The 13,090-nt window shown below is 39.1% G+C and overlaps 1 protein-coding gene across 5 annotated transcripts in view; it reads right to left on the bottom strand.

Moving 5' to 3' along the window:
- The window catches only part of Pou6f2 (POU class 6 homeobox 2), a 453,088-nt gene that overhangs the window by 111,210 nt on the left and 328,788 nt on the right, over positions 1 to 13,090 (bottom strand). For all 5 annotated transcript variants that reach the window (XM_021722291.3, XM_040291851.2, XM_021722292.3 and 2 more), the window contains exon 5: positions 6,187 to 6,593. In XM_021722291.3, the coding sequence (XP_021577966.3) occupies positions 6,187 to 6,593 (407 nt within the window). The remainder of the gene's footprint in view (positions 1 to 6,186; positions 6,594 to 13,090) is intronic.

The following is a 13,090-nucleotide window of genomic DNA, read 5'->3' on the forward strand; positions in this document are numbered from 1 at the left end:
ATAAAGCATTTCCATTGGTATATTATATTTAATCTGCACAATAATTCTCTGAATTTGGATAGATCTTCTCATCCATGACAATCAAGTTGTTCTTAAGTTCTTTAGTTCAGGAGGAAGCCTTATCCACCCTGTGTAGACTCCAGTTTCCAAAGGTCCCTCATGGCTTGGATTGCTCCGGGAGAATGTTGTCTACATAGTGATAGTGCTGTCATTTTCATCAAACTTACTTACTTCAAATATGAGTGTTCCTGTATAGGTCACCCAACATTCAAACTTACTTCATCAAATCCTAAAATAATTCAGTAAAAAATGTCATCCAAAAGAGAAATTGGTTTATGAGTTCTGTGCAATGGGGAAGATATGGCTTTGTAACCCCCTTACTGCCCTGATCTTTTATCCCATATGCATATATATATATATATATATATATATATATATATATATATTAGTGCAAAATTCTGTGTATTTTTCAAGTTCAACTAGAAAGTTGGAGCAAAGACCTAGTTGAAATTTACAGTGGTCAGAATGCCAGTGACCTTGGAGAATGTTTGCTAAATCATTTGTACAACTAGTAGCAGAATTTGAGGGGATGAGGGTGGGGTTAATGAAACACTCACCTCAGGCACAAAGGCACAAAATGTGAGAGTATTCTCCCAAAGCACAGTATTCAAAAACAACAATCACATAATCTTTTTTTTTAATTTGATACTGGGGATTGAACCCAGGGATGCTTGTGTAACCACTGAGCCACATCCCCATCCCATTTTATTTTTTATTTTGACACAAGGTCTCACTAATTTGCTTAGGGCCTCAGTAAGTTGCAGAATCTGGCCTTGAATTTGAGATCCTCCAGCCTCAGCTTCCTGAGCTGCTGGGATTACAGGCATGCACTACTGTGCCAGGCAAGATGAATAACATCTTGATGCAATATTTAAAAAAATAAATATGAATGCCCTAAATTCATGATCAACAAAATATCAGTGTTACTGATTTTTTTTCCTTTTGTCTTAAATGCCAATGTACCTCAGAATTGTTATTGACTCAGCATTTTAAAATTTGAGATTTTGTGGATTATGGATTTTGGTCTTTCATTTTGATTTTTGAAAATGCTGCACTGAAATATTATCTTGATTACTGTATTTTTGAGGGGGTGCATCCTTAAATTCTTCCTCTGAAATGAGGGCCTCATACCTTCACCGTAGCCTTGGCTGTGGAGAGGAGAATTCTGCAAGTGATTCAGCCTATGTGGGTGTAGCCTATGTTTGAGTGCTATTAGAATTTACAATGGCCCCATCTGGGGTTATATGAGTGTTCCTGTATAGGTTACCCAACATTAAACAGTATTAGGGATGTTTAATATAAAACTCTAAATAGAACTTCAAACAGAATACTAGAAAGTATTTTATTTTACTGTCTTCCTTTATAAATGAGATATCTTAGATCCACAGAACCTTAACTAATATTGTGGTAAATTGATCAAGATTAATTTCTGGGGAAAGGGAGAGTTTGGATGAGGGCACTGGACCTTTTCTAAATTGGAGGGAAGAACCCAAGATTGGAGACCACTTGCTTTAAAGGACATAATAGACATGTAGATCTGACCACTTCTCAAGGGCTTGGACTCGTTGTTTCAAAAAGTAATAATGTACTTCCTTTCCCCATCAAATATATGCTTCAGGACTCAGTACTAAAATTTGTCAGTGGGAAAACATCCCAACTGAGAAGACCAGAAGGCTATGTCCACTGCGTATCAGAGGTATAATTCTTAAACAGTTGTATTGCTCTAAGCCTGAGTGGTAACTAGACCTTTATATTAGTAAATGCACATGCTTGAGACCATGTTTTTACCTTATCTCTCGAGCACCACCACCTCTGGGGAGGTGACCATGTCCCTCATTTCTCATACAAGTCCTCTTATTTCCACTGATCTCTGTCTCCCTCTGTTATCTATTAAAATGTGCAATACAAGAAAAGGAAAAGATTATCCTGCTTCCTGCCATGCAAGACAGTACGCAGAAGGCCAAGGTTAAATGCAGCATTTGGTTTCTTAAGCTTCTCTAATGTATAGGTATGGAAAAAACAATCTGAAACCAGAGCTTATAGTAGTGACTCTCTAAGGATAAAAACTTGACTTTAATTTGGACTTTCTTACTAAGATAAAGTCTGCTTCTGCTATCATTATCCCACTTAGGTTTGTCTCCCGCTCTCTTTCCACTCTGCCACCCAGCTGAGTGGGAAGAAATTCACCTGACCTTGAAGAATACTCAGAGAGTCTTCAAGACCATCAGGCTTTTAATAGTCAATAAAATTCCAGAGGCCTGCCAACTTAGAGCTTGTAGATGCAGCAGATGAGAATAATGAAGTCTAGAGAGTTACAACTTGTTCAAAATTGAGAGTTAGTTGGAGGCAGGGTCAGAACTAGAATGAGACCTCTAACTCTCCAACCATCCTCATCCCTGGACACGACAACTAGCCATCAACCAGGCCCAGTTTGATTCCAGACCACCCTGCAGGGAATATGTGCACATGAGGGCATTCACAAAATGTTTAGGATCTCTCCAATACAAATAGAAACTCCCAAAGAACTTTGCAGGAAAAACCATCTCAAAGGTGATAAAAAGTAAAAATCAATTTCACTATTCTTATGCATAAGTGATCTTTATCCAGATCAAATTTATGTATTGGTTGTTGGTTGTTTTATCAACATAGGAGTGATTAGAACAAGTCTTTTCCCTTGCAAAATTGTTTCCATTTATGCTTCTATTCTGCTTCTCCCCAATACAGTTAGAATTTCTAGTTTTTGATATTGATACAGTCTGTGACTGGTGGGTTAGAGCAAAAATAAGGTGTATGGACTGACATCCACCCTGAATCCAAAGGCTGAATTCATCTCACAGGTGTATCTTATTTGTCTCATTTGTCTCACACAGTTAAAAAATTTGACTTTGAGTTCTGCACCTGCATCTACTAATTTTAATGACAGCCTGACTCCTGAACACCAGTATGCTTGCATTTTCTCTTTAGAACTTCTCCCCTGTGCCTCCTGGGAGAGAATGAAGTTTTGAGTTGGGTAGGTCTTGAGTCTCAATGGAAAAGCTACAGACAGATCTGTAGGGACCAACTTCTGTCATCTACTCTAGACCCCCAGCCCTTCCCGTAGATCAGAGTGATCAAAATTAATGAACAGTTATTCCCCTACCTTGGCTTCTCTGAAGGGATAATACTTTCTACTCATATCTGTCTTGAAACAACAACGTAGTTTTGTAAATGCAATCTGTTTCATGGAATTGAGTAAAGAGTGAAATAAAATTATACTGCAATTTCACAGAAAAAACCTGACAAGAGCTATTTGGAGAATTTTTGTCTAGAGTGTTACTACCCATCAGCACTATTAATCTTTTTTTTATCTTAAGAAATGACCTCACCCAAACATACCTTTACAATCTAATTTAATGCATTTTTTCCCCTGAAGTCAGTATCTGTACATTTTTTAGACATGATTGTTATCCTTTAAAAATTTTTTTGAGCAAAAACCTTTTTCGTGTGCTGGCTTTCCCTAATAAACTACATTGCATAGTTCTAAACTAATATTTCTTAGATGGATTTTGAATAATGTAAAAAGACAAAGCCCATATGAAAATAAAGAATTGTAAAATGAGATTTAGGCTTTCATATATGAATTTAGTTGATCTTTATTCCCTTTTTAATTTTTAAGCAAAAACGCTTTATTCTACTTCATAAAGATCATTACCTTTGAGAGTTAAACATCTTTGCAGTGCCTTTTAAATAGTTTTCTTTTTAAAATGTTCAAACATTCTGGGCTAGGAGTGTGGCTTACTGGTAGAACATTTTGAGTAGAATATACAAGGCCCTCGGTTCAATTCCCAGTACTAACAGAAAAATAGTTAAAACATCCCATGTTTCCCAAACTTAAAACCCCCACAACTAGTGTTGAAAAAATACTTAAACTATGAAATTCTTCATTTTCCTTACATACAACTGTGGTCAAGGGGAAAAAATTCCTTTAATTTCTATAGACATCTACTTATTCAAAATTAATTTTATATCTACTCAATAATATTTTTAAAATTTGTATCAAGTCACTTTTTTGGTGGTTATCCATTAGATCCACAGAAGTTAGTGTAGTATCTACTCTGCATTTAAATGACTCTAAATATATTTATTAAAAGGTAAAATTCCAACGGTGAAAAAATTAGAATATTCTCTCAAGGTCGTAAAGAAATGTAGCTCTGAGTCTTTATTTGTTGTCAAAAAACAAAACAACAACAACAACAACAACACAAAAACCTTGTATAGTCCCTGGATTTCCATGGGAAGCTCTTAGGAGAACTTTTAGAACTTCTCCTAAGAGAATTTATTCCCAAGAGGTAGAGTGGTCACCACATCTAAAGTCCTATCAACTGCACATATCCATGCTGCCATTTCACTTGCTGGCAGATATTAAGATTCTGGAAGTATTTGGGGGAAGGCTGTTTTCCACAGAGCTCCAAGACCGTTTTTACTTAATGGGAAAAAATGCTAGAATATATACAACTAGCTTCAGATCTAAGATATTTCATATCTCAGCACAGGGCCATTTTTTTCCTTGGTAATTTTACCTATTTTGGTACCTGGGACACAGCAAGTATTAAATTACATTGTATATATGCATATCTAATTGAACTGTTGTTCAAAAGCATTAAAACTCATTCTTTGGAACGATAGAGTTGAACTCCAGATGTTGAAAATGTTAGGGTTGATTTAATTATGCATTTTGTAAATTTGATTATGCCTCCTCTCTCCTTAGACGTCAAGTGTCTGGTGAAGGTGTTTTAAGCTTATGTTCATTGCCATGCCAAATGTATTAGAGAGTCTCTCCCTTGTAAGATTTGTGAAAATACAACTCCAACTAACTCAGGAAAATGTTCACACTGGAAAGTTGTCTTGGCCCCAAGTGCCTGGAAAAACATAATTACTCATCTCACCCAAGTATGTTCATTTCCAGGAAAACTCTGGACCACATCTAGAATCCAAGTTCAAAGGGACAAAGATATGGGACAATAAATAAAGTTGGCCCAAACATTCTAAGTCCCTAATCCACCTGCCTTTTGTTTGAGTATGAATATCTTGATAGTGCATTATTTCCCCATTCAGTAGCCACGAATGCCTGCTCTATTGCCATCCTCTCGTTGGGGAGGGCAGGACAAGGCCCACCATGAAGAGAGGGTGAAGTGGCATCCAAATGAGCACACACATTGCTCACCGTGTTGGAGTTTGTCACTGTACTCTGAGTATACTAAGTCATCTGAAATCTCAAATACATCATCATAAAGTCAAAGTCTGGATGGCTCAACTGAACCATTCATTTCTAGATCTGATGCATTGACATCACAGTTATTATGTAGGGAAGTTAATTCATTTTATGGGTGTCTGTGTGAAAAATGTTTTCCAGAAGTTTCAAGTTATATATTCCTGAAGGCTCCTATTTCTTCCTCAGTGGTGGTAGGTTAAAGATGAGCTTTCATGATTAACCCAAAGCATTCATTTTTGATGCCCTCAGCCTCACAGTAATAAAGAAAATATATAGCTGCTCTATTATTTTATAAAGATGCATATTTGCTGAGGCTCTAACACTAACAAGTCTGTGGAGTAATGGTTGGAATCTGGGACATAAGACTGGGGCTAAATTTCTTTGCCCTCCTAACCCCAGAGAGTCTTTAGAAAAATAAAAACAAAAGAGCAGAAAGTACTTAAGGTAAGCCACTGTTGTATTCATAATATAGAGAAATAACCACCATGCCTCATGGACAGTAGATGCGGTTCTCCACGGGGCTACAAAACTGTGCTAGTAATAATTTTAATTGGATGCTATCTTTGCTGCCTTCAAAAAGTATCATAAAATGGAATTATTACAGGCTACAAGTGCACTTACAGAGCTGGCCTCTCACAGAAGGAAAGAGATAACATTTATCCTTTGGAGGGCAACATCAGTGGGCTTCTATTTGTTTCGTTTACATGCATCCCCAGCTACCTGCTATTTGCTTCCTCTTCCCTCCGTCTAAGAGATCAATTTGAATTAGATGCTGCAGAACAGGATACTAAGTTGTGCTGGCCTTTTGCCTTTGGGGACCACGTGTGACACCTGGAAAGGTCCTCTGTGCTCCTGGGGGTGGTTGGAAAGCCTACCTGTAGAGGATTGGGTGGCGTGAGCGGCGACGGAAGGCCATGTCCTGGAGATTGACTGGGCTTCTGAGGGGGGCTTGCACTCTGCTGGGTTGGAGATGGCTGGTTCTGGTTCTGGGGGTGGGAGTGGGACTGATGCTGCTGGGGCTGAGGCGCCTGTTGCAGCTGAGACGGAGGAGCTGGCAGCTGCTGGGAGGCAGGTGGTGGCTGCTGGGGTGGGGTAGGCTGGGGCTGTGGAGGCTGCTGGGGCTGTGAGGATGCCTGTGGGGCTGGCTGTGGGTGCTGGCTGGTTGGCGGTGGAGGAGGCTGCTGTTGCTGCTGCTGCTGCTGCTGTTGCTGCTGCTGCTGCTGCTGCTGGAGCTGCTGGAGCTGCTGGAGCTGTTGCAGTTGGGAGTTCAGGGATGAGGTAGCTACAAGGAAAGAGAGTGAAACAAACATGACCAAAACATCCTGTTGTGTCTGGATGGCTTGTCCCCAGTCTCCTTGAGAGAAGGTTTGCCCTCTTCCACTGAAGCTCTTTAGTGTTTTAGAGGGTTGGGAGGTCCTGGGAGAATTAAAAACACTTCTTGGGATTTTTTATTTTTATTTTTATTTTTAACAAATTCGGACCAGAATGTAATACATCAGACATTTCGTCTTAAAGGTATTGGGAATTATTATAAAAGCATCACTTTTAAAGGGGGTATACAAGGAACAGAGATGTTTTTAAGGAATCTCTTTCTCTCCTTTTTCACACTGCCTGTGAAATATACTCATGCCAAGATCTGATGTGGATTTTCAAAGTTCAAACAGTTAAATTCTTCTGGTAAGCGCTTGACTGGTGTTAAGACCAGAACACTAATTGTAATCTCCTTTTCATCACCATCAATACCATTAATCAATACTGTTTTCGCTCTTTACTCAGACCTCTACCAATTTGCTTGGATATCTTAGTTTCAAGTTTATATAGTGTTTTTTTCCCTTTATTCAAAGATTATTTCTCACACCTGGACCTCTTAGTTTTGCCAAATTGTGACATTTAAATTTTTTTTCCTGCTGATCAAAGAGACAGAGCCCCCAAACCAGAGGAATATGGAAGGTGACTATGAAATACATAGTGTGATGATTCCACACATTAGAGAGTACTTAAAAATAATCTCCATTCCTTTGGTTTGGGGGCTCTGTCTCTTTGAAAAGTAATTCTTTTAAGGCATTAGTACCTCAAGGACAGGCAAGGAAATGAAAGAACGAAATCATCTTTCAAGGTTTTCTTGTTATAGGAGAAGAGTTGGTGGGCTAAGCTGTCTTAGTACTGAGAACACAAAATTTTTTCTCGCACCCATCTAGCACTGAACAATTTCTGCTGGAGGAAACCAAAGCATAGACTAGAGAAAGTTACTGCTGAAAACCAAGTTCACTTTTCCTTTGCTTAAGTCTCAGCCTACATGCTTTCTAACAAGACCAGGGACAATTAATATAAGGAGTAATGTTGAACTAGCAGGCCTTGGCTGCAAAGTTTTCCTGCTTCTCTTCCACCTATAGTCAAGATTTCCAAAAGCAATAATTCCCTTTTGCAACATTATACTAGTTCCTGTTTTGAAAAAAAAAATGCTCATTAAAAAAACTCTAGTGAAAATTATACGATACGATTTGGCGTATGATATACCTGCCTTCACATAAGTATGTCTATGAAATATACATGTGAATCCAAACATAACGAGGGCACATGAGAAACTTTCTCTGTGACAATTTTTGTAAAGTTAAAAATAATTTTGTAAAATTTACTGAATACCTGTTAGGCACTGGTAATGTGCCAGGTTATATGTAGGATTTAAAGAGGAAACCTAGTCCTGCCTCAAGGAGTTCACAATCTAAGTAAGATTAATTCATAAGAGACAATCTGGTTTGGAGGTGCCTCTTACAGAGAGAGACCTACTAAAGGTACTTGCTTAAATGCTTGATGCATATCTATCTATAGATAAAAGTGGTCAACAGTGTAAAACTGACCAAAAGGACTGGACTTGGAGAATAAAGAGTCAGTATCCTTTGTGGGCTAATAGGGGCCAAGACAATGCACAAGGTAGATGTTTGATGTGGGCAGAGAGAGCTCAGGATAGTGAGGTGAAGGAAGAGAGGCTATGTCAGCCTGGAGAGACACCTGAATGACAGCATGGCTTTTAGGTGACACAGAACTGAGAATGGACTGTTTCAAACTCAAGGGAGTTTTGAGTGACTTAAACTGCAGAGAAGGTAGAAAGCCGTTCTAGTAAAAATGGTGAGAGTTTGAATCCTCACAATTAACATTGTAAGTCAGATTTCAAACATATAGATCAGGTTTGTTTCTAGGAAGTTATCATTATATTGGTGAAGTGATATCTTGACTTTTCCTGGGGGCACCAATTACCAATTCTGTGACCATGCAGGGCATCCACAATGGGCCAGTAGAATAGCAAGTCTTCATCGGGTCACTGAATCACTCTATGTCTATTCCAATAGTCCAGGGTTAAGTCTTGTCTTGCACTAAGCCCAGGGTGACCTGGACCTTGTAACAGGACTCCAGAGGTAGAGATAAGCTAAAAATCACCCAGTCATTGTGCCCTTTATGGGAATTTTAAGAGAAAGGCCTCATTTGCCATTTTCCCCTCCCTCTTTATTCTATAAAATCACATTTGTTGGTAGATTGGGGAGCCCCACTCAATTCTGGCCTTTCAAGGTCTTCTGCAATCTGGGGGATCCTCTTCCTTTTGGTGCAGTGACAGACTTTGGAAACCTGATTGCATTTGGCCTCTTGCCTAATTCAAATCAAGCCTGTATGGGCTTCTTTCAAGTGGGGCCACATATGCCAGTGCTTATTTTCACGGTTGACTTAAATACCATACTGTTTCATTTTGGTTAGAAAAGCATTTATCTAAATCAACATTTAGAAACAGGAAAGACTGGGGAATATTGGCAGATAGATATTGGCAGACGAGTAGGTGCAATAGACCCTAACCTACTAATGAGACAGGGTCCCAAATGTGTCTTCGATGTTTTATGTCGGTGAGTTCACGTTGCTTGGATATTTCTTTCCTGTAACAGCAGCTTGACTGGAAAGGCATAAACCTAAGCAAAATGCTTTTGAGTTACATAAACTAATTTGGCATCTGCAAGCTAAAGAAATGATGGAAAATAAAATGCATTCAGGTATGTAGTGGATGAAAAAAAAAAAGAAAGCATGAGGGAATGTACAAGACATAACTTGGTTTAAAAAAAAAATTGCCAAAGCCACCTACTCAATACTATGAAAATGAAAAAAAAAAATTGAAAATACAGTGCTTTTTTTTTTTTTTTTAAAGGTAGAATCCATGCAAGGGACAGATCTTCCTGTTTTTTTTTTTTTTTTTTTTAGAGAGAGAGAGAGAGAGAGACAGAGACAGAGACAGAATTTTAATATTTATTTTTTAGTTTTCAGCGGACACAACATTTTTGTTTGTATGTGGTGCTGAGGATCGAACCTGGGCCGCACGCATGCCAGGTGAGCACGCTACCGTTTAAGCCATATCCCCAGCCCAATACAGTGCTTCTAAATGGCTCATCTTCTAAAGCATGGTCAAATATGGACACAGAAGTTTTTAAGTGTGTGAAGTTAGGAAGGTTCAAGGGTATATTTGAACTAAAAAAGAATTATCGTGGATAAAATGATGCTTCTTGGCGTAAAACTCTGACCATAGGCATGAAGATTAAAGATTTTTACTCGTCCCTGGTATTTATGTCCTTTTATGATTGTTTCCTATATCTTGTTACTATACACCATGTAGGCCAATGTTAAACATGAAATTTAACTACTATAACAGCAGTTGTGAGAATAGAAGAGATGCACAGAAACACATCTTGAAAATTCAAAAACTTACAGTTTTGAAAAGGAACACAAAGCAAAATGCCAGGGACTTGAAACTTCCCCAATAAATGATGTATTATGAAAAAAGAGTAGCCAAGAATTCTGTATTTTTCCTTTTGTTCACTTTTGATATTTCCAGTAATCAGAGACAATTTCCCATTTTGAACATTTGATAAAGTTTTCCTCAGTAAACTCCACACTTAGCCCAGTTCCCTGGTGCAAATCTCATCCTAGGGAGAGAAAGAGTACCAAGTCAAAGCAAAATTAGCAACCTTGAAAATATCATGATGTGTGAAAGAAGCCAGACGCCAGGGGCCACATATTGTGATTCCATTTATGTGAAATATCCAGAATAGGTTCATCCATAAAGACAGAAAGCAGAATAGTGGCCTCTGGAGTGTGAGGGGTGGGTTGCATTGGGAGTAACTGCTCATGAGTATGGATTTTCTTTGGGATAATGATAAAGCTCTGGAACCAGATAATGGTGATGGTTGAATGACATTGGGAAGATACTTAATGCTACTGAGTGGTACATTTTAAAATTATTAATATGACCAAATTTATATGGGCATTTTAATATAATAAAAAAGAGCTCATTCAACATTCATACAGTGGGGACCAAGCTGACGGTCTTGGGATACCACAAGGGAATGAATAGTTCTCTTTTGCTCTGCAGGGCTTTGTGGTCCTGAGCATTCGGGGCAGCCACCAGCAAAGGCTATGCCGAGGGAGCCACAGGAGAATCAAGTTTGCACAGCTTGTGAGTGCTCTTGAGCAATTCTGTCTTAGGTCTGCAGCTTCCAAAGCCTGTTAACATAACAGAATTACATAACAGAATTACAGATGGGGCAACTTATTCCTCTCTAAGGGTTGGAACAAAAGTAAGTATTCACTTGTAGACAGTGAGCAAGTTACTCCATGGCTGTGCTCTTGTGAAGAGGTGGTGCAGGTATCTAGCTCCAAAGACTAAACTGAAGGATGTCTGCTTGGTGATGAATTGTTCAGCCCCTGGGAAATTTTGTACAAATAATAATAAAATAATAATAATAATAATAATTATTATTATTCTGCTACAGGCAAATCACTTTTTTAAAAGCTTTTTTGAAATGTAAATGTGCATTCTGAGGATAAAGATGCGAATTTGGGTAAGACCCACAGCCACGAGTTATTTATTATAAAAAAGAGAGACATACGTGAGGGTGGTAGGAAGGGACAGTGAGAGGTATGAGGTGGGGAAGGGACACAGCATTCTCTAATCATGTCACAAATTTGCCTCGATGGCAAGACAATATTTCCTCCCCTCTTGGATATGAGGTGGTGGCAACACTATTTTCAGACTCTGTGCCATTTTAAGGGAAGCAAGTTGGCATCAGGTTGTATTATCCACAGAACTCTGTGACCTGCTGTCTCTAGAGGATCATCAGGTGGCAGCTGAGAGTTCTCTAGCTGGATTTGTTCTCAGCTGGGGGACAGTCACTCTCAGATCAGCCTCATTTAAAAAAAAACAAAAAAATCATTGGGCCCATGAACCAGTGAAAAGAGATCTTATGATTTCTCATGTTGTCTTTGTCTCCTTGGTCTGTATTTATTGTTCACTTTTGTGGCCCACTAAAATCTCTAGAAGAAGGAAAAATAGACTCTTAAACAACCTAACAGGAGGAATCCGAGTTACTGAATTGGACATCCACACACAGCCATTAGATAATAACATCTAAGGCGGATGAACCAGGAACCATGTAGTGTACACTAGCATGCAGAAGTTTTGCAAAGCAGATGGGGAAAAAACAGATAGTTGAGGACTGAGGATTTTGAAAAAGCACAGAAGGTGAAAACTTGCTGGGAAATCTGCCTTGATTCTTGGCAATAGTCAGAAACAAGCAAAATCAATTCTGCCTCAAAGATGATGATGTGTAACATCTCACATATGGTCAGTGTTATCAGCTCCAAAAATATTGCTACACGTGTCCTTAATCTGTCTTTTTGCTTCTTTTGCATGTAAGGCAGAGTTCTCAGTGTTTCTTGAGATGGCCAGGGAAAACAAAGAGAAAAAATTTCTCCAGGAAAAATATCCCTACAAATTTCCATCAGTAGCCTGAGTCACCCACACCTTTTACTTAGCTTAGTTGTTTCCACAAACTCTAGCAGCCTATCTCAAATCATGGACCAGAATCACCAGGGGAGCTTGTTAGGATGGTAGTTTCCAGAGAGTACAGCAAAATCTGCATTCTAAAGAATCATCCCAGGGGATCAGGAGCCTTTGTCCTTGGGGCTCCCAGCAGCCTTTACTGAATCACAGTAAACTGGGAGGGGGCAGCTCTTCCCTTGATTTTCAACCAGAGCAATTTGCTAATTCATCTCCCTCCAAAACTTTGAGGAAACTTTATTTAAACAATTTTTTCTACCATTGGGTTGTGGGGGTGGGAGGGAGAAAAAGAAACTAATAATGGGTTGGAAAGAGAAGAAAATAGGCAGCTAGAAATTAGATTTTTCTTCTTTTGGAAATTAGGGCAATTCATTAATCACTGTTGCTTTTGTTGACATTTTGGGGAGCACTCTTGTTGGAGTACATTTAATAAGAGTTAAATCTGAGACAAAACATTAGATTTCAGGTGACTTATTAAATGGGAAAGATGAAAAGAGAAAAATAAGGGCCCTGAAATGAGAGGGAAGATGTTGTAGCAGGGCTATTCCCAGAGGAGCTGATCCTACCTGGCATGTCAGAGCAGTAGGGACTCAGAAGGGGCAAGTGGCGCCCTGGATTCCCAGAGGGAATTGCTGACCCTCTTTCCTGGAAGAGCTGGTCTCCCTACCATGCCTGCCTTCCAAGTACTTCCGCAGCTATGCCTAAAATGATAGAAACATAATGGAAAGGCTCTCCTCCTCTAAAGAAACTGAAAAACCTGCGTGGAGAAGAATTAGGGTTCCTAATGTGGATGCAGCACCCCAAAGTAAAGTGCTTCTCTTCTCGTTTACATTAAAGAAGCCTGTCAGTCCGGCAATCTCACTTTAATACTCTGAGCTCTCCACGACTCTCCCAAGTCCTTAGGAGTC

Source organism: Ictidomys tridecemlineatus, chromosome 2 (assembly GCF_052094955.1).
Source record: "Ictidomys tridecemlineatus isolate mIctTri1 chromosome 2, mIctTri1.hap1, whole genome shotgun sequence".
NCBI classification, from domain to species: Eukaryota; Metazoa; Chordata; class Mammalia; order Rodentia; family Sciuridae; genus Ictidomys; species Ictidomys tridecemlineatus.